At 49.7% G+C, this 20,416-nt stretch overlaps 1 protein-coding gene across 2 annotated transcripts; it reads right to left on the reverse strand.

Moving 5' to 3' along the window:
- Positions 1 to 1,476: 1,476 nt before the first annotated feature.
- Positions 1,477 to 16,470, reverse strand: QPCTL (glutaminyl-peptide cyclotransferase like). Of its 2 annotated transcripts, none has more exons than XM_072627781.1 (7): positions 16,137 to 16,470; positions 7,579 to 7,728; positions 6,828 to 7,109; positions 6,500 to 6,652; positions 5,472 to 5,571; positions 5,271 to 5,387; positions 1,477 to 1,731 (listed from the first exon to the last, which is right to left on the reverse strand). In XM_072627781.1, the coding sequence occupies exons 1-7, from the start codon at positions 16,419 to 16,421 to the stop codon at positions 1,556 to 1,558; spliced, it is 1,263 nt and encodes a 420-aa protein (XP_072483882.1). In that variant the 5' UTR covers positions 16,422 to 16,470; the 3' UTR covers positions 1,477 to 1,555. The 2 variants fall into 2 exon arrangements, with proteins under 2 accessions (XP_072483882.1, XP_072483883.1); XM_072627782.1 differs by lacking the exon at positions 1,477 to 1,731 and adding an exon at positions 4,603 to 5,138.
- Positions 16,471 to 20,416: the final 3,946 nt, after the last annotated feature.

Genomic DNA, 20,416 nt, shown 5'->3' on the forward strand with positions numbered 1-20,416 from the left:
CCGTCTTTGGGCACCTCTGAGAAGCCACCATCCAGCCTCTCTGAGGCCTCCCCGCCTCCCAAGGCCCGGCCGTGTTTGGTCATGCACGGCCCTCCTCAGGGGGTACAGTGGGCAGAGAGCCTGGGTTCCAGCCTGCCTCGGACCCGCTTCTCCAGGCCTCCTTTTCAGCATGTTAGAGGAGGAGAGCTAATCTGTGATTCAGGGCCATCCTGCCCCGACACTTCGGCCCAAGCAGACAGTCCATCACACACAAGTTCCACGCTTCATCAGCTGCCAGGCAAGAATCTGTTCAGTTGGCGGAGCAGGGGTGACAGCCTTGGCCATGGTGTTGGCAAGACCTGAGTTCAAATGTGACCTCAGACACTGAGTAGCTGTGTGACTCTGGAGAAGTCTCTTCCTGCCTCCATTTCCTCATCTGCAAAATGGGGGTGATAATGCCTCCCAGGGGGAAGTGTAGAGTGCTGTACACAGTGCCTGGTGCACAGTAGTGGCCGTCTAAATGTTAACTCATATTCCCTGCATGTAGAGTCAGCGCCAAGTTATTTCCCAGGACTGGGGGAGAGTTCTAACAAGTAGGCCCAGCCCTTGAGCTGAGTCTGGAGGGAAGCTAGAGGCCAGTGTGACTGGAATTGTTTAGTTTGATCAGCATCTATTGAGCACCTACCATGTACATTACTGCCGCCCCTGGCTCGGAGGAGCTCATGTGCTGCTGGGAAGGTTACAGCATGTGAAAGGAGGAATGCAATGTGATTTGGACACAGACCCCAGAGGGCTGGGAAGGGCCTCAGGTTGGAGGGGAGACCTAGAGGCTGAGCTGGGCCGGCTCTGTCCAGAGCTTGAGATCTTAGGACATGGAGGCAAGGCCTGCCAGTCTTGGAAAGTGGAATGGGACGTCAGAGGGATGCTCAGACTGGGAAGGGTTCTAACAGCCAAGCTGAGGCCTTCCTATTTGACTCTGGAAGAGCTAGGGGGCCATTGAAGCTGCTTCAGCAGAGGAGAAGACTCCTGGGGCAGCTGGGGGTGGGGGTGGGGGTGGGGGTGGGAGCAGGAGAGGCAGCCAGAAGCCTCTTGAGAGCTGGGGAGGGCCTGAGCGGGCCATCCTAGGAGGGGAGGAAGGACACAGATGGGACACTGTGCAGGTAGAACCCACAAGCCTTGGCATCTGGGCTGGGAAAATAGTGTGGGCAATTGCTTGGCCATCGACAGAAGTAGACATTAAGAACATGTATGGGGGGATTTGGGAAGGGAAATGAGATCCATGGGGGGCCTGTTGACCACACACATTGAATGGATGCACCCAGGGCCTGGCTGGCAAGGAGCTCTGGAGGGGGCCAAGGGCTGGGCTGGCACAGGGGGGTTATCTCTAGGCTGAGGTGGAGGAGGTTAGCAAGAGAGTCTAGAAGAGGCACTCTTAACAAGGGGACGGTGAACTTGTGTTTTTAAAGAACATTTAGAAGACGTCTTCAGTATAATTGATTTCCTTCATAATCTTATGTATTTTTAGTTTATGCATTTAAAACACGAGTCTGAGGAGTCCACAGGTTTCACCAGATTGTCAAAGGCACATCCCTGGTCTAGAGAGGAGCAAGGGCAGGGGCAGGGGCCTTGTCAGTGGTGCCGATGATTCAGCAGAGGGGATTGTGGGGGGCTCAGATGGAGAACCAGGATAAGGTGGTCTTGTGAAGACCCGCGAAAGAGAGGTCACTGGAATCCTGGAGAAATTGGTGTCCCCTGGGAAGTGGGATTGAAGTTAGCTTTGCAAAAGGGTTGAGAGTGTGCCACCAGGAGGTACTGCAGTGGGGGCAAAGACAGCGAAGGCAGCTTTCCTGTTGAGATGTGAGGTGTGGGACAATGTCCTGACATAATGCATGAAGGTCATGAAGGTCACAGGGAAGGAGGTGAGAGAGACTGAAAAGGGGGCAGGGCAGTTTGGGGGCTTGGAAATGTAGAGAATGGGGGGGCTGTGGAGGGGATTAGGGAGAAGAGGGAGTTCATCGTGATGGGTGACAATGGGGGAGGTGGAAAGCTTGGGGGGTGATGGGGGAGGGCCCGGGAGACTTGTGAATTGGAGGTGGCTTTAGGCAGCCCCTGTGAGAAGAAGCAGAGAAGGCAGGTGGTGGGCAAACCCAGGGTTGGGCTCGGGAAGCTCCCCAAATATGGAGACCACCTTTGGCCTTTCTGTGTCCCTGGTGCTTAGCACGGTGCCTGGTATACAACACATCAGACACAAGATCAAAAGGTACAGGACAGTATAGAGGCGAATCAGTTTACTTTAGATCTGGTCAAGATTGTGAAGAGAGGAAAAGGAAGAAAGGGAAGCCAAGAAGGGGGGAGTGATGATTGGGGAAGGTGGTGGAACTGATGTTCATGCTGAGGAATAGGTTTAGGAGGAGGAAGGCAGTGGGAAGGATGCGGGCAGCCATGAGGGGGAGACGTTTCAGAGTCCTGAATCACAGAGGTTACAGATCTACAACTAGAAAGACCCATCGAGACCATCAGCCTTATTGTCTCATGTTACACTAGAAGCCAGGATGTAGAAAGCTGTGAGTGATGAAGGGGGAAGACATGCCCCTCCCCAGGGCTGGGTGGGCTAGGATGCCAGGAGCATGTTAGAGGGGACATTGCCAGGTCTAGAGGAGGGACCCAGAAGCATGGGAGGCAGATGTTCAAGAGCCCTGGAGAAAGTAAAGGAGATGACTGCCTGCCTCAGCATGGGACAGGATGCATCCTCTTTTCCTAGCTGTACCATTCAGGAGAGTTACCCTGTCTGCTGGGCTCAGACTGCCAGTGTTAAAAGAATGAGAAAAATAATGAGATAGCTTTAATAATAAAAACATGTTATCCTGCGCAAGTGCCGAAGGCCCCCACCATGTCATGTTGCACCTGCTAGGGAGAGGCAGTGTAGGCTCAGATGCTGCCTTGGACACTTCCACGCCAACCCAACAAGCATTTATTAAGGCCCTCTGTGCTGACAGTACAAAGACAAAAATGGAAACTGAGTCCTGCCCTCAGAGCTCACACTGTGTGTGACAACATGCTAAAATAGACATATCATTCAGGACCTTTAAGGAGGAGGAGGAAGGGAGCACTGAAAGCCTGGGTTCAAATCCCACAGCAGACACTTTCTGGACCTCAGCTTCCTCATCTGCAAAATGGGAAGCACAGTAGTACCTGTCTCCCAGGGTTCTTTTGTAGGACCCAATGAGACAGTGAATCCGAAAAAGTCTGCAAGCCTTAAAGTGCTGCAGAATGTTGAGTTTTGGAGAGGAATTAACCCCAGATGAGCTAAGCTTGGAAGGAAGTCGAGAGCCTCCCAGGCAAAGAGGCACAGAGATTGAAAACTGAAGTCCACAGTCAGAGAATGGCAAAAGGCCAGTGTGACTGGAAAAGAAAAATATATGAACAGGGAAAAAGGGGAAATGAGCCTGGAAAGGCAAGCTAGAGATGGGGGTAATAGGGAGCCAGGGAAGTTTCTTAAACAAGGGAGTGATGATGGTTTTGGCAGCTGGGCGTAGGATGGACCAGAGAGGGGAGAAAGAGAAATCAGGGAAACCAAGGAGGAGACTGTTGTAGCACCGTGATCACACGGGGTCTAAACTAGAGTGGTGGTCTTTGAAGGTCAGCTGGGTGATCATGGGCAGGTCCTTGAACCATTCTGACCCTCAGTTTCTTTCTCTGTGAGATGGAGACAATATTATCTGTTGGACCTCTTACAAGATGGTCCTGAGGCTCATGGATGAGCACATTTCAGGTGTTGGATAGAGACTGCCCTCCTCTCTAAGGAGCCTGTCACAAAGGGGACACTATGTCCACAGCTGATGCCTTCCTGACCTGGAGGGGACTCTGGGCTTCTCCCCAGGGAAGAGCAGGCTCAGCCATGCCTTTGTAGCCTGTGAGCATCTCACCTCCTGGGATAAGCTCAGCTCAGGGGTCCAAGGCTGTTGGGCTACACGGATGCCCAGTTGACTGTGCACCAAGGGGCAGCAGGAGCCCTGCCCTCTGTAGCCAAAGACCACTGGGAGGTCAGTGTAGTAGGGAATTGGCTGATTCCTCCTTAGGTACCTGAGAGAAACTGTGCCTATTATAGATGCTTCTGTGAGCTAGGATGGTGGGAATTGTTCAGTCAAAACTCTCTGGGTGTCAGTTTCCTCACATATAAACGGGGGTGAGTAAACAGCTGGGCTGTAAAGAGGACCAAATGAGCTGTCTGTGCATCAAAAAGATCTCTTAAGTACTTAGCAAGTGCCAGTTCTAAGCTAGGTGCACACAGTAGGTGCTTAATACAGGAGAGTTACATATCACTCTACATTTGTACATATCACCTGCTGTGATCCCCAGTCAGGGCAGGGGATGAAATGGAGGGTTTTCATGTGAGGACATTATCATCAGCACTTTACAGATGAGGACACTGAGGCCCAGAGAAGTCCAACGACTTTCCCAGGGTCACACCAAGAGTAAGTGTTTGAGTCAGGATTTGAATTCAGGGCTTCCTGACTCTGAAGTCCAGCATCATGACCAGTGAGCCGCCAGCTCTCCAGTGAATGGACTCCTTCCCCTCCCTGGAGGTCCAGCTCATGGGCCCACCAGCTGCTATTCCATTGCTTCAAATGACTTAGTATTTACTTATCTGTTTACAAGCAAAGACAATGAATTCTCTGAGGGTTTTTCCTTTCCCATCCTTGTATCCCTTCCCCAGCACAGAGCCAGGCACATAGAGGGTGCTTAATAAGTGGTAGCTTGCCCTACTTGCCTGGCAGCTCGCTGAGGGCAGCCTCCTCAGTCTGAATGAACAAAGCCAGAGATACGAAAAGGAGGATTTTTCTCACAGTAGCACGTTTGCATAATCAATCCCTGAGGGTCACAGTCTGGCTGGTCCTTCCCCCCATTGTCTGGAAGGGACAGTCCATATGTGTCTGGAGTCCCCACTGGGGCAGGACTTCAGAACAGGCCTTGCCCAGAGGCCAGAACACAAAACCCCTTGTCCAGGGGCTAGAGGAGGCCCAGGTACTCAGCCAGGAAGATGGTGAGGATACGACTGAGGTTGTGCACTGTGGGCGGATGCAGGTTGGCCTCAGTGTCAGCTGGGGTGTGCCAGACAGCAGGGAAGGGTGTGGGGATGAGGTGCAGAATGGGCACGCCTAAAGAGGGAGAGAGAGTGGAGGGCTGTGAGCTGAGTTGCCCAGACCTGGCCCCAGGCACCGTGAGAAGCCACCCTTTGCCAAGGACGATGAGGTCTAGGCCAGACTGGGGATCCAGGGACGTGTACCTACCTCTTTGCAGGAAGGGGATGTGGTCATCATCCACAGCCCCGTAGGGTGATCCTGGTTGGAAATACATCACCTCCCGAGGATGGGATGCCAGGAGCCCTAGTCGGTGAAGCCGCTTCTCTGCAGCAGCAGAGAGGAGGAGGGGGTCAGAGGGAGGCCCCACTCAGGGCGGGGCTGCTCCCTTCCTCCCCTGCTCCCCATTACCTATTGAGGTAAGCCGCTGGAACCAGGGGGCTGTGGGGGGAAAGTGACTCTTAATAACGGGGTCAGGGGCTCCCAGCAGGTCCAGGAGGATAAACATTTCCTGGGACAGACAGACAGAGAGAAAGAGAGAGGGAAGAAGCATGAGCTCCCCTGGCCTACCAATGGCCAGACTGGTCAGGAAAGGCCTCGAATCTCCACTGCATCTGTACACACAGAGCCTTTGAGTTTTTGTACAGCCTCGTGGTCTTCCTGTGTCTGTGCCCACATGGTCTCACTGGTGGTCCAGTGATTGTGGCACACTCTGGCCCTGGGCCTCACAGGGAGCTGACAGGAAGGCTGGGGCCAGGATTGGGCATCTGGGCCACAGATGACCCCTATATGGATGGATCAGCTCAGGCTAGGCTCCTGAAGGTCACCAGAATGCCAGCTGGGGAGGGAAGCTGAGACCCAGGGCCCCCTAGGCTGAGTGTGGCAGTTCCCTCTGGGTTAAGAGGTCTGGACCGAGCAGCTGAGCTCCCCATAATGCCATGTGTCCTTCACTATGTGCCTCTGGCCATAGGAGCATAAGGCTTCTCATGGAGTCCTCCCCAGCAATCATCTTCCAGTGCAACTAGGTGGCCCAGTGGATAGAGTGCTGAGCCAGGAGTCAAGAAGACATTAGTAGCTGGATAACTCTGGCTAAGACACAGGTTGCCTCAGTTTGCTCAGTTGTAAAACTAGGATAATAATGTCTCCTACCTCTCAGGGTTGTTGAACTGAGGTTGAGTACTTGCCCACCCCACCCCCCAGGAAAAGGATCAGGCATCCCAGACCTCCTGATTGTAGCCCTCCCTCAACCTTGAAGTTTCCCCATATTTCTCCTGGACAGGAGCCCAAAGAAAGGGAAGAGAACCATTTGGTTGATAAGTTGGGGGGCAAAAGGGGGAGCCCTGGAGAAAGAGGGTGGATGGGGAAAGGTGGCCTGAGACTGGGAGAAGAGGGAAGGAGGACTGGGGACAGGGATCCCCCACTCACACTCAGGCACTCACAATTGCCTGAATCTCTGAGATGCCAAGGCCATGGGGAGTCTGCTCCATGCGCTGTGCCAAGTGCCGGGCCCCATAAAGAGAGTCTTCTGGCCCCCATTCCTTCAAGGCCTCCTCCCCGTCTAGGAAAAGGAGCTGAAGGGTCACAGAAGCCCCCTATGAGGAGAGATTGAGAAGCCATCAGGAACAGGAAGGAGGCAGTGGTCACCCCTTCCCTTCTGCTCTACCTCCCCCCAAACCAAGCTTTTGCAGTAAACATTTTCTGTTCGGGAAAATCCTCCAAGGTTATCCCTCACTCCTTGCCCCCATGATGGTCCCTTGTTCTCATTACCTTGTCCTTGGAATGGCTGAGCTGAGGGTCAAGGGCACGGACGAGCTCAAGAAGCAGAGCACAGGGCACAGCAGAGTCTGTGGCACCCAGGAAAGGGGGTGCACCTGGAGGGAAGAGCTTGGAGTCCAAGTGGCAGGCCAGGGTCAAGCGGCGGGGGGCTTCTGGAGACAGTGTAGCCACCACATTGGCAAAGGCCATAGGTCCCAGTGGGGTCAGAGCTGAGAAGGCGTCCACCTCCACCTGCCAGCCAGCACCTAGAGCCCGGAGCTCATCCTCCAAGAACTGTGGGTACAGGAAGGGGCTTGGAGGGCCAGAAAGCCTGGATTCTGGTTATGAGTCTGGGGGGCCTAGTAGGTCAGATGCCTAGGTCCTGGGTCCTGCTATGAATCTGAGGGAGGGCCTCAGGGAGGGCCAGGAAGTCTAGGTTCTAGCAATGAGTTTTGGGGGAAGAGCCTAGTGGGCCAGATGCCTGAGTCCTGGCTATGAGTCTGGGGAAGGGCTAGTAGTCCAGATATCTGGGTCCTGCCTAGAAATCTAGAAAAGAGAGCTAGGAATTTCTAGACACCTGCATCCTGTGTACAGGCAGGGAGTAGGAATGAATGAGGGGGAGAGGTAGGAGGGATACTTAGTTTCTCCAACAGATCAGGGGAGGAGGGAGAGTTCAGAAGTGCAGGATGCCTAGTGCCTGTCCATGAGTCTGGGAAGGAACAGGGGCATTTAAGATTCCCAGCCCCACCCTGCTCCTTCTTACCTGTCGGACCTTCAGGTTCCCAGGACTGCCTGGTGTCCTTTCAACCAGTAGGGGCTGAAGATACTTGCCCCAGAGGCGTTGGGGGTCCAGTTGTTCTAACAGTGCTCGAAGGTGGGCTTCAGGGAGGCTTCGGGCTGGCCGGGATGGGGACTGGAAAGAGAACAGCCAGGCCTGGGGGACAGCCCCTTGGTTCCTTCCCCATCCCCACCCTCTATTCTGCCTCCCCGAGGCCGTCCTCTGCCCACTCTAACTCTAAATGGCCCCTACAGTCCGCAGCATCACAGACCCTTGGAACATTAGGAGGCACAGAATGCTGGGGCCCTAGAACTTTGGGAGTCACAGGATGTTTGAATCAGGAAGTGTTGGAACAAGAATTCTAGAAATATGGAATTTCTGTAAAGAAATTAAAGAAAGAGAGAAAGGACGTATAATACAAAAACTCATAGCAGCCCTTTTATTGTAGCAAAGAACTGAAAATAACGAGGGTGTGCATCCTCTGGGGGATGGCTGACCAAATGGCCTATGGACATAGTAGAACATTACAGTGTTATGAGAATGACAAAGGATGGCTACAGAGAAACCTGAGAAGATACAGGGCCTAGTGAGCAGAGGCAAGAGGGTGATTTAAACAATGACTACCACACTGTAATGGAGAACCCCCATGAAGGACTTGAGAACTCTGGGGAAATCAACCGATGACCAATCATGATTCCCAGCATGTGAATTTCTTTTCCTAGCTGGATATCTTTGAACTGGCCTTTTCCCATGTCTGGAATACTCAGAGTTTTCAATTCATCCTGCCTCCCAGATTCCTTCAAGACTCAACTCAAATCCCACTTTCTGCAGGAGGACTTTCTGGGTCTTGTCTGTACACAGTTGTTGGCATGGGGTCTCCCCTAATTAAAATATGAGCTACTTGAAGACAGACACCCTCTTTTGCCTTTCTTTGGATGAAGAGCCTGGCATATAGTAAGTGTGTTGACTGGTTGATTAAATTTGATTAAAAGGGTATTTTGAGGTGAGAGGTAGGGGAGACAGAGGTCAGTAATACTGATGCCAAAAAGAAAAAGCATTAATGAAACTTCTTTTAAATGGACAGAGAACAGAAGGCAGTTCAGAATGAGAACGAGACAGGTAGGACAGCTCTGAAACTAAGGTGTTAAATATGGTCTCACACACACTTAAAATCTCAGCTGCACATAAGAGACTTCTATTTCATGTACAATCCTGTTTCTGTTCTTCAGTGATGAAAATGCTCATGTTGTTTGGCTTTATAATACAAAGAATATTTCCCCAAAAGGATAACAGAATTTAAAGTGATCAAAGTCTAAGAATAATAACTCTGAGATTCTGCGAACGTCAGAGCTGGGATTTGGAACTCTGCCCCAAAAGGTTACTAAACTCTGCCAACCCTTGGGCCTGGCAATACCACTCCTAGGTCTATATGCCAAAGAGACCAACAAAGGAGGAGAAGGACCCACACGTACAAAAATATCTACAGCAGCTCCTTTTATAGTGGCAAAATAACCTGGAAACCAAGGAGGTGTCCTTGGTGATGGGGTCATGGCTAAACCAATCGTGCCATATGAGTGTGAGAGAAGTAGCAAAACTGAAAGTTTCAGGGAATCCTGGGAAGACAATTGTTATGAGCTCACAACATGAAGAAAAGACAACTTTGAAGGATTTTGGGACTGTGATCATGGGGATGACAAACTGATTCTGGAGGGCTGCGGATGAAGCAGCTGAACACCACTCAGCGGAGCAGAGACGACTCAGAATGCAGAAGGAGACACGTATTTTTCCATAGAGCCAATGAAGGAATAAGCTTCATTTGGCTTTGTGGCTATGGCTTTGCCTTTTCTTTTTCTTTCCTTCTTCCTCACTTTCTTTTTCTTTTGTCCTCCATTCCTTCCTCCCTCCTTTCCTTCCTTCCTTCCCTCCCTCCAATTTAGATGGGAGGGGAAAGGGGGAGAGAAAAACAATAATAATGTATAGTCAATTATTTTTAATTAATTACATAATAATGATTATTTAATAGAGGGGGAGGGAAGAATGTCAGAGCTGGAAAGGGACCTGAGATACCACCCAGTCCATTGTCCAAGGAAGTAAGTAATATCACTGAGAATGGAGAGGAAAGGAGCCGGAGTCAGGAAATTACATGAGGCTTTTGGAGGTGGGAAGGTATAGCAGAATGATCAGAGCTGCAAACAGCTACTTGGCCACCTAAAAATGATGGTGCCCAAATCATCCTTTAAGGAAGGGAGGCAGTAGATACACTTAGGGGAGAAGGGGTCAGCAGCTGGGGGCATCAAGCATGACGGGAGCCAGGGATTTTGCGAGGTGAAGAGGAGGGAGAGCTTTCTGGGTAAGGGGGACAGCCGGCACACTAGCACAGTGATGGACTATCATGTGTGAATGACAGTGAGAAAACCACTTTGTCTGGATCTCAAAAACCACAAGGCTGGAAAGGGAGGTCAGGGTCAAGTGGCAAAGAGCTTTAAATGCCACAGGAGGTTTTATTTGATCCTAGAGATAACAGAAGTTGTTGCATGGGGGAGAGGTGTCATAGTCATACCCATAATTTGGGAAACTTCCTTTAGCAGTTGAGTGGAGGATAGATTGGAGAGGAGGCAGGGGGACCCATGAGAACATTATTGCAGTCGGATAGGTGAGAGGTGAGGAGGCCCTGGACCAGGATGGAGGCTGGTGTGAGTGGAAAGAAGGGGACATGGGAGAGGGGTTGTGGAGACAAACAAGATTTGGCAACTAAACTCATTAATGGTTCGAGGGAGAATCAGCAGCAGAAGATGACACCAAGGTTGAAAATCTGAGTGAATAGAAGGATGGTGGTGACCTTGACGATAGCAGGGAAATTCAGAAGAAGAGTTGTTGTTTGTTCTTTGTTCTTGTGGAGAACCATGCCATCGAGGAGATGATGCCATGACATGCAAATGACTTGGATTGAAGTGAGGCAGGTCTGTGCAAAGTCACCAGCCCCACTTTCTCCTCTGGAGCCATGTGAATGCAGTGGCCAGATATAGATCAGGATGACTGGAGATGTTCCTTCAGAAGAAGATGGATTTTAGGGAAAAGATAATGAATTTCATTTTAGATGCACTCAGTTTGCGATGCCTATAGGACGTCCAGCTCCAAGTGTTGGTGATACAGGACTAGAGCCCAGAAGAGAGACTAGGCTGCATAGATGTCTGGGACTCATTAAATAGCGATGATGATGGTACCCTTGCCATAAGATCAGTAAGTGAGAGTATAGAGAGAAAAGAGGACAGAGCTAGGGGTATGCCAACATTTAGAGGGTGAGAAATGGATGAAAATCCAGCAAAGAAGACTGAGGAGGAGTCAGACAGGTAGAGGAACTAGGAGAAAACAGTATTGTAAATACCAAGGAAGGACAGATTCCCCAAGAAGGTGGTCAGCAGAGCCAGCGCCTACAGAGAAATCAAAAAGAACAGAGACCAACAAAAGACCATTAGATTTGGCAATGGAGAGATCATTGGTAACTTTGGAGAGATGCTGGAATCAAATAAGGCACAGTTATGGAGGATTTAGATGAGAGAACGGTGGAAGCCCCCAGCATGGACCACTTTTTCCAGGAGTAAATAAATGGTGGTAAATAACAGAAAGAGTCAGATCTGTTGAAGGTTCTTTGAGGATAGAGAGGACTTGGGTAAAGATTGGCAGGTAACCAGGAAGGAACAAGTAAACACAGAGAGAATGAAGGTGAGTGTGAGAATGTCAGTAGGAGAAATGTGCTGGAGAAGAAGGGGGGGATGGGATTGGCCTTGGCTCAGAGCTCCTCTCACCTCCAGGCCCAAATACCTAGGACCCTCCTACCTTTCCAGTCTTTTCAGAACTTTACTCTACAACGCATACTTTCCAACCCAGTAATGCTGGCCTCCTGACTGTTCCATGAACAAGACCCTCCATTTCCCAATTCTAAGCACTCTCGCTGGCTGTTCTCCAAGCCTGGAATGCTCTCCTTCCTCATTTCTGCACCCTCACTTCCCAGGCTTCCTTCAAGTTCCTGCTAAATAGGAAGCCTCTCCTGATCCACCTTAAAGCCAGTGCCTTCCCTCTGCTAATTATTTCCTACTTATCCTGTCTCTAGCATGTCATCTCCATTATATTGTGAGCCCCTTAAGGATAGGGAGTGTCTTTTGTATCCCCAAAGTTTAGTACGGTGCCTGGCACATAATAGGTTCTTAAAGAAATTCTTACTGACTGACTTTGTTGGTTTACCATCTATATCATGCCCTCCAATTCTGAGGGCTCCCCATGTGTTGATCCTGAGCCCTCTTCTCTTCCTTCTCTATACTCTTGGTAACTGTTGTTGAGTCATTTCAGTCACATCCAACTCTTTGTGATCCCATTTGGGGTTTTCTTGGCAAAGAGACTGGAGCAGTTTGCCACGTCCTTGTTGGCAACTACCCAGCTTAACCATCATCTTTATGCAAAAGATTCCTGGTTCTATCCCTCCAACCCACAAGATTCCATTTAAGGGAACACGGTCAAATATTTTACCAAGATTCAGCCAAGTGTTTAGTAACATTTCTAAAGCTATTCTGATGTAAAATACAAAGTGTGGTACAATTAGTTAGATTCACAACAAATTGAAAGGCCAGAAACAAATCATAGCCATCAATTCTGTGACTGCTTCCATCTATATATTGAGTCCTGAGCTTGAATTTTCTGTCACCAACGGCCCGGACATTTCAAACTGGATATTCTGGAGACATCTCAAACTCAACGTGTCTAAAACTGAACTTATGACCTTTCTCCCTAAGCCTTCCCATCTTCCAAATTGCCCCAGTTCTGTTGAGAACACCACCATCTTCCCAGTGTCTCAGGCTTGTAACATTGGCATTATCCTGGCTCCCTCACTCTCCCTTGTCCTATATATCCACTCAGGTGCCATATCTTGCCTTTTCTATCTTCACAACATCTCTCATCTGACCCCTTCTCTTCACTCACACAGCTGCCATCTTAGTTTGGGCCCTCATCACCGCACCAGGATGATTTCAATTCCCCTTTCATTGGCCTTTCACAGGTCTCTCTCACTTGATCTAGACATAGCTACCAAAGTAATTTTCCTCATGCACAGTCAATTCCAATGGCTTCTGATTGCCTCTTACTCCTCTGGCCCTAGCCTCTCTCTCCAGCCTCACTGGACATCAATCCCCTTTCTGTACTCTGCAATACAGAAAAACTGCCCTTCTCATGTAATACATGATCTCCCCATCTCTTTGCCTTTGGGATAGCCATCTCCCATGCCCAGCATCCACTCTTCTCTGCCTCACAGAGAGCACTTAAGATGCACCTTGGCACCATCTTCTGAAAGCTTTTCCTGAGCCCCTCAACTGCTCCTACCCTTCCTCCCAAATTACTGTGTATTTAATGACTATATATATGTATGTATGTATGTATATTATGCTGTACAAACCCTTTTATATACTTGTCTCTTCCTCCTAGAATGCAAACTCATTGTGGGTACAACTACTTTGCATATAGATATGTATTTATCCTTCATATATACATGTATTTATTAACTCTGTGTTGTATTTTTATATTATAAGCCATTAAAGCTTAAACCTACCTTAAGACTTTTGGAATACTTTGTCTATCTCCTCCCCCATACAATGAGTAGAGATTGTTTCTTTCTATCCCTGGTGCTTAGCACGCAGTAAGTGATTACTAAATGCTTACTGATGGATTGCCTATCAACTTGAAAGAAAATGGATTGCCCCAGAGTATTAATATTTTTCACCAGTTAATTGAATAAAGGCATAGATGGTACCCTAATCATATTATATGATCAAGACCCAAGAAGATCATGAGAGGCTGTAATATTGGGCAGGCTAAATGAAATTTAGTAAACAGTAATCCTGACACTTTGGTTCAAGATGCCAGCTCCCAAGTATGATATGGGGAGAGGAAGGCTGGATGGGGGTTCAGCTGAAGAATATCGGGGAGTCTCAGGGGCCTGCAAACTCAATATGGGTATGATGTAGGGAGTCTAACGACCTAATATGCTCTTCTCCATTCTGGGAGGACTGGCTTTGGGCAACAAAGATGTGGCATTCTGCCTTGGTCAGAACATATCTTGGGTATTGTGTTCAGGTGTGGGTACCACCCAGTAGGAAGGCCCCTGATACACTGGTGAACACTCAGGGGAGGGCAATCAGAATTCAGATGAGACCTGAGCCAATGTCAGGTAGGATGGGCAGAAGGGCTGGTGATGTTTAACCTAGGGAAGAAAAGGCTTGGGGGGCTCTGGGAGATCTGGGTCCTGTCTAAAACTCAAGAAGAAAAAGTTGGGAGGTTTGGGCTATGCAATCTGTCTATGGGATTGCGATTTGGGGGGAGCAGAGGAAGGTCAGTGGGATGGGGAGGCATCCTAGGAGGCTAGAACCCTGGGTCTGGCCTCTTTCGCCTAATGAGATCTAGAACTTAGAGCAAAAAGTGACCTTCAAAGTTGTCCGAAGCTCTCATTTGATCAATGGGGAAAGTCACCCATTCAGACAGTTGTGCTTGCTGAAGATCACAGGAGGGGCATTTGTTGGGATTCTAACCCAGCCTGTGACTCCAAAGACATCAGCAGATGGTCATCCACCTGTGCTCTATCTTTGCCCACCTGCCAGCTCAAGCATCTGGGAAGGAAACTGGTCATTTGGCCTTCCTTCTGAGACCACTAGGACAGCTGTGCCTGGAAGAGGGGTGGGGCCAGAGGAACATCTGGTGCCAGGGACTAGAAACCACCCAATGGGACAGAACTACACCAGCCACCAGTAGATGTGATGGGTTTTGGTTGACTCTGGGTTGGGAGGAAGAAGGTAGAGAGAACCTTTGAAATGATTAGGTTCACCAGACCTTTTATAGAGGCACAGGAAATGGAAGAGACAGTCTCAGCCATAATTTCAGAGGCGGTCAAATAGAGCTTAAGACCCAGGTACTTGGATTACCAAACCAGGACTTTTCACAGGGGAAAAGAATTACAGACCAGGCTGAGTAGGTGTAGAAGTGTTGGACTCTGTCTCCTAAGAATCAGGAGTCTTATAGATGAGTCTAGAAAAGGGTTGCCTTAGATCTATACATTGGTCACTACCAGTTGGGTCTTGGGAGGTGACTTAGCCTTACACCCTTAAGTTAATGTACAAAGGGGTGTGGAGCTGAGCCACAACGGCCATTCTTCCAGACCTAACCTTGTCTTGGACTCCTCACTCTCCCTCAACCCACATGTCCACTTAGTTGCGAAGTCTCGCCATTTTTACGACTCTCCCATCTGACTCCTTCTCTACACTCCCACAGCTTTACTTATCAGTTCCCCTCTAGATTCCTTTCTAAGAGCAATACTGATAGGTCTCCCCACCCCAGGTCTGTCCCCACTCCAGTCTACCAAGTCACTTTCCTGAAACATAAATCTGACCACATGACTCCCTGGCACATCCCCTCCAGTGGCTGGCTTCCTACTGCCTTTACTCCCCTAGTTGGCTTTCAAAGCCTTCACCACCTGGCCCCAGCCCATCTTTCCAACCTCACAGACATCACCCCATTTTTGCAGTCTGTAATCCTGCCAAGCTGGCCTTCTCTGCTTCTCATCTCCCATCTCCATGTCTTTGTGTTTTGGCCATGTTTGGAATGCATGCCCTCCTTACCTCTGCCCCATAGAGGCCTTCTCTACATTTCAGACACAGTTCAATTAGATAGCTATTATGTAATAAACATAAAGTTAGGGTATAAGCTCCTTTCCAGAAGGAATTATTCCATTCTTGATGCTTTCATCCCTAGTAATTTCCCATGAATGGTCTCCCTTGGATTAATATGTATGTGGGATCAGTCTCCTGTGGCCCAGGATGCCAGTGTTCCCTGACTTTATCCACGGGGTGTGTCCAGGTTTCAGTCTTCCATGTATTTTGGGGATGAGCAGTATCTTGTGGATAGATGTGTGGTGGGGGAGTGGGGGGTGTATCAGTCTCCCATGTATCGATGAGTGGGGGGTGTCAGTCTCCCATGGGTCAATAAGGGGGCATGTGTCGGTCTCCTATGGGTCCTGGGGATGTCGTTCTCTGGTGGATTACTGGGGTGGTCTGTCTCCCATGTATCGATGATTGAGGGGAGTGTCAGTCTCCCATGGGTCAATGGGGGAACAGTCTCCCATGTATTGATGATTGAATGGGGGTGTCAGTCTCCCATGGGTCAATGGGGGAAGTCTCCCATGTATCAATGAGTGGGAGTGTCAGTCTCCCATGGGTCAATGGGGGAAGTCTCCCATGTATCAATGAGTGGGGGTGTCAGTCTCCCATGGGTCAATGGGGGAAGTCTCCCATGTATCAATGAGTGGGGGTGTCAGTCTCCCATGGGTCAACGAGGGAGGATGTGTCAGTCTCCAGTCTCTCCTATGGGTCCCTGGGGTGTCATTCTCTAGGGGATTACTGGGGTCAGTGGGAGCTGCCATTCTCCTGCGGGTTATCGGGGGCGGGGGGGGGGGTTCGGTCCCTGGCTCTCTCCTGGGCAGGGCTCTCCCGCCCAGGGCTCCCTCTCACCTGCCGCTCGGGGCTGTCGCCGCTGCTTCTCCTCCGGGCCGCCGCAGCTCTTTCTGCTCCTCCTCCCTTTTTCTCCCCTCCTCCCCTTTCCACTCCCCCTCCCCCCGGAGCCCAGGCCACGTAGAACCCGGTGCCCACGACCAGTGCCACCAGCAGCAGCGGCAGCGGTGGCCAGGGCAATCGGCGCCGGAGCGGGGGTCGGGCGTGCGGAGGCTCGAGCAGACCGCGCTCCTCGCTCCGCCGCCGGGCTCGCCCCCCGCTGCCCCCTCCGCTGCCTTTCCGCATGGTCCGGGACCAGCAGAGCTGCCTCTGCGTCCCGGGAAGCCGAGGTGTGCCCGCCACCCCACGCCCCTCCGGAAATAACTCAACCAATGAACAGGGGCTGAGTAGAGATCGCGACCAATGGGAGGCCCCGATCAAGGCACACAGGGGCACGCCCCCTCCCGCCTCCTTCGGCGGCAGCAGGAGAATTGGCTCCTCGGAAGCCACGCCCACTGAAATCTTCAAGGGGCCCCGGCACTTGCTTCCTCCCCATCCTACCTGTGAACGATTGGCCACGCCCCCAATGGGTACAATTGTGATTGGTTCTACGAAGGGCACGCCTCCCTAGTCTGCCGGCCTCTGATTGGAGAAGACGAAGGCGCGCTCCCCTTTAACTAGAAATGGTCGGGCCCAAGTCTGGGCTGGTCTAAAGCCTAGGGACGAGCTTATTCGCTCTCTTGGGAGTCTCGATGTTGGAGTCATTCACGCGCTTTGTCCAGATCGGCCAACGACCGCTTGACGTACTGGGCTGCAGCCACTTGGAAGCAATGTCAGAGGGCATCTCTTCCAGCAAGTCACCCTCCCCAAGGGTGGACGTCCTGCCTCAGCTTGGAGCCCCACGTTCCCAAGCGGCCCACGACATCTGGGGCAGTGCTAAACCCACGGACGACCTCAAGCTGCCGCCGAGCTCTGCCCTCTGGGGCCAAATAATTATATAGCTCTTGAAGGCTTGCAAATATGTGCTTTACAAATACGATCTCATTTGATTCTCACAATAACTCTGGGAGGCAGGTGTTATACTCATTTTACAGACTAGGAAACGGAGGCTGACAGGTGTTAAGTGACTTACCAGGGTCACGAAGGTAGTAAGTGGAAAAGAATGGATTTGAACTCGTCTTCCAGACTCGAGATCAATTACCCTATCCCCAACCGGATCGCCTGTTTTCATGTGTTTATGTAAACATAAAAGCACTGTTATTGTAAAAAGACCACCAGATTTGAAGACAGGGGACCTGGATTGAAATTATGACCCTGTCCCATACTTCACATGACCATAGGTAAACCACTTCAATTCTCTGGGCCTTGGTCTCCTCTTCTATAAAAATGAGGGCTTTTGCAGCTCTAAATCGATGGACCTACGGTGCATTATTTAGTCCCTCTTCCACAGGATAGCCCTTCAGATACTTGAGAACCATGGTTACGTGACCCCAGGAACTGAAATATCCCCACTTCCTTCAGCTTGTGACCCTTGACTGTTATGCACCATTCTGGAAAACATCTCGGCTACCCTTCTCTGGATGACTTTATTTTAGGATCCTGGATCTGAAGGTGGAAAGCACCTCAGGGGCCATCTCCTTCATTTTATACAGGAGGCTGAGGTCCAGGGAGCTTAACTGTCTCACCCAGCATGGTCACCTGGGCAGAAAACATCAGAGGTGAGATTTTAATTCAGGTCCTCTGATTCTATAGCTTGTACTCTTTCCTCTGCCCTTTCTAAAATGTGGCTTCTCTAGTAGCCAGAGGGTAAACTGTAGTTTGACCATATCTCAAAGTACAGTAGGGCATCACCTTCTTTTTTTGTTTTTTAAACCAGATTTGTGATTTCACTGGTACAGGGAATTCCTATTAACTCCCTCCACCAACCCAGACTGGTATCTGCTCTGCAACTAGAATTCCACAGAGTAGTCTGGGATCCCTAGGAGGCTCAGGTCAGGGTGGTAGTTGGAACTCTGGGCTTTTCTGGCTACCATGTCACACCATTGATACCAATTCTGCCATATATATACACACACAGAGAGATATATAGTGTGTGCGTGCGTGTGTGTGTATATATGTGCTTGTGTATGTGTATATAAACATATACATACAAACACACATATGTATGTTACTTCCCCTTCAATGGGCCTTCTTGAAGCCCCTCACACACGTCGTCATCTTTGCATACACTGCCTCCCCCTTCTCACCTTAGAATTGTTTCCTTCAGCTCAGTTCAAACACCACTCCCTACATGAGAACTGTCTTTCCTGATCTCCCATGCCCAGTGGTTTCCCTGAAGTTACCTTGTATGTATCTAGTTTTTGTTTGAGCGTGGGAGACTCTTAGAGACTCCACCCAGATCAGTCGTTGTCCTTTTGTGACCCTAGCTGGGAATTTCTTGCCAGATACTGGAGTGGTTTGCCATTTCCTTCTCCAGCCTATCTTACAAATGAGGAAACTGAGGTAAACAGAGTGAAGTGACTTACCCAGGAACACCCACCTAGTCTGAGGCCAGATTTGAACTCACGAAGATGAGTCTTCCTGATTCCAAGCTCAGTACTCTATGCACTATGGCACCACCTAGCAGCTCCCTATGACTTCTTTAAATAACTCAGTCCTATCTTTAACACTCATTACCAATGTAACCATGGACCAATGGCTTAATTGGAGCCTGTTTCTTTTTTTTTTCTCTAACAGGTCGGTAGCTGCAGTCCCTAGTCCAGTGTGTCATGAGGGTTGGATGAGGTCATGCAAAACATCATCTAGCCTTTAAATGCTATATAAATGTATGTCATTCTCCAAAGCTCCTGGCTCTCATGCGAAGTCTTCCTGGATTCCCCTAGTTGGCAATGACCTTCCCCTGGGGAGCACCAGAACAGGATGATGCAAGCAGTCAGAGGACCTTCCTTCCAGCTCCAGCCCTACCCCTTATCATCTCTGTGACCTTGGGAAAGTCACAGGATGGCAGAATTTGAAACAAAAAAGGTAGCTCCAAAGTTATCCTGTCCAAGCCCCTCATTTTAGAGATAACAAAACTTGGGCATAGAATCAGTGCTCTTCCCCACAGCTATGCAAGAGAGTTAAATGGAAGGAGCTGGATTCAAACCCAGGTCCCCCAAATTTCAGCCCAGTGCCCTCTACTCCGCCATGCCAATGCCACTTTTCAGGCCTGAGCCTTGGGATCCTCAACTGTAAAGTGATGGACATTGGACTAAAAGCCTACTCAAGGTCCCTCCTACCCCTGAAGCAATGATCTGCTGTCTGAACTCAGCCCTTGATTTTGTTCAGTTGTTTTTAAGTAATGTCTACCTTTCAGTGATCCCACTGGGAGTTTTCTTGGCAGAGATCCTGGAGCAGTTTGCCATTTCCTCTTCCAGCTCATTTTACAGATGAGGAAACTAAGGCAAACTGGGTGAAGTGACTTGCCCAGGGTCACACAGCTAGTAAGTGTCTAAGGCTGGATTTGAACTCAGGAAGATGTCTTCCTGAATCCAGACCTGGAATTCTATTCACCGCCCCACATAGCGGCACCACCACTGGACCTAGTTTCCTCCAGGCCACTATAATTACCTCTTAAATGATTTTTGGATTTCCAGTTCATTCCTTCTCTAATATATCTTTCACAGTACTTTTGGTGTAATTTTCCTAATGTTTCCATTATAATCATGTCAGTGGTTTTCAGATTTGAACTCAGGAAGGTGAGTCTTCCTGGCTCAAGGTCCAGTGCTCTGTCCACTGGGCCACCTAACCACCCTCTGTTTAATGCATCTTTGATATATTACAGTTATTAGTTTCAGCACCTCATCCCTCTGGGCTAGCCTGTGAGTGGCAGGGTAGACATGGTGTGCTATCCTCACTGTATATCCTTCAGGGTCCACCACATTCTCATTTGCCACCCTAGGATCTGTCTTTAAATTCTGGCTCTTCTAATAACATACCCAGTGTGACTTGAAACAAGATTCTTGTCCTCTCTGAGCCTCTGCTCTGTCTGTCTCTCGGTGCAGACTGCAACATTAGCATTAACCATCAGACTTGGTCCCCGTGTTGAGGAGTCTGAAGATGACTGTGAGATTTTCTAAGCCTGAGATAATGAAAGCTTTGTGGAAAGAATATGCCGTTTGAAGTAGATGATTTGTAGCTCTAAATTCGAAAACCCTACTTGTTCAAATGTGGATTAATGTAATTAATCCTCCCAACCCAAATTGGGCCTCTGGACACCTCTCTGCTCCCTCTCCCTGAATAGAGACCAGCCCAGGCCCAGG

This window comes from Notamacropus eugenii (genome assembly GCF_028372415.1).
Source record: "Notamacropus eugenii isolate mMacEug1 chromosome 5 unlocalized genomic scaffold, mMacEug1.pri_v2 SUPER_5_unloc_4, whole genome shotgun sequence".
Lineage (NCBI taxonomy): Eukaryota > Metazoa > Chordata > Mammalia > Diprotodontia > Macropodidae > Notamacropus > Notamacropus eugenii.

Bases quoted from the DNA above. Each gene is read 5' to 3' on its own strand.
- QPCTL (XM_072627781.1), bottom strand. From the start codon at position 16,421: ATGCGGAAAGGCAGCGGAGGGGGCAGCGGGGGGCGAGCCCGGCGGCGG. The intron at 6,653-6,827 runs GTAATGAGAACA...CTCTCCTCATAG, and splicing joins TCAGCCATTCCAAGGACAAG to GGGGCTTCTGTGACCCTTCA. The intron at 5,572-6,499 runs GTGAGTGCCTGA...TGTCTGTCCCAG, and splicing joins TCTCAGAGATTCAGGCAATT to GAAATGTTTATCCTCCTGGA.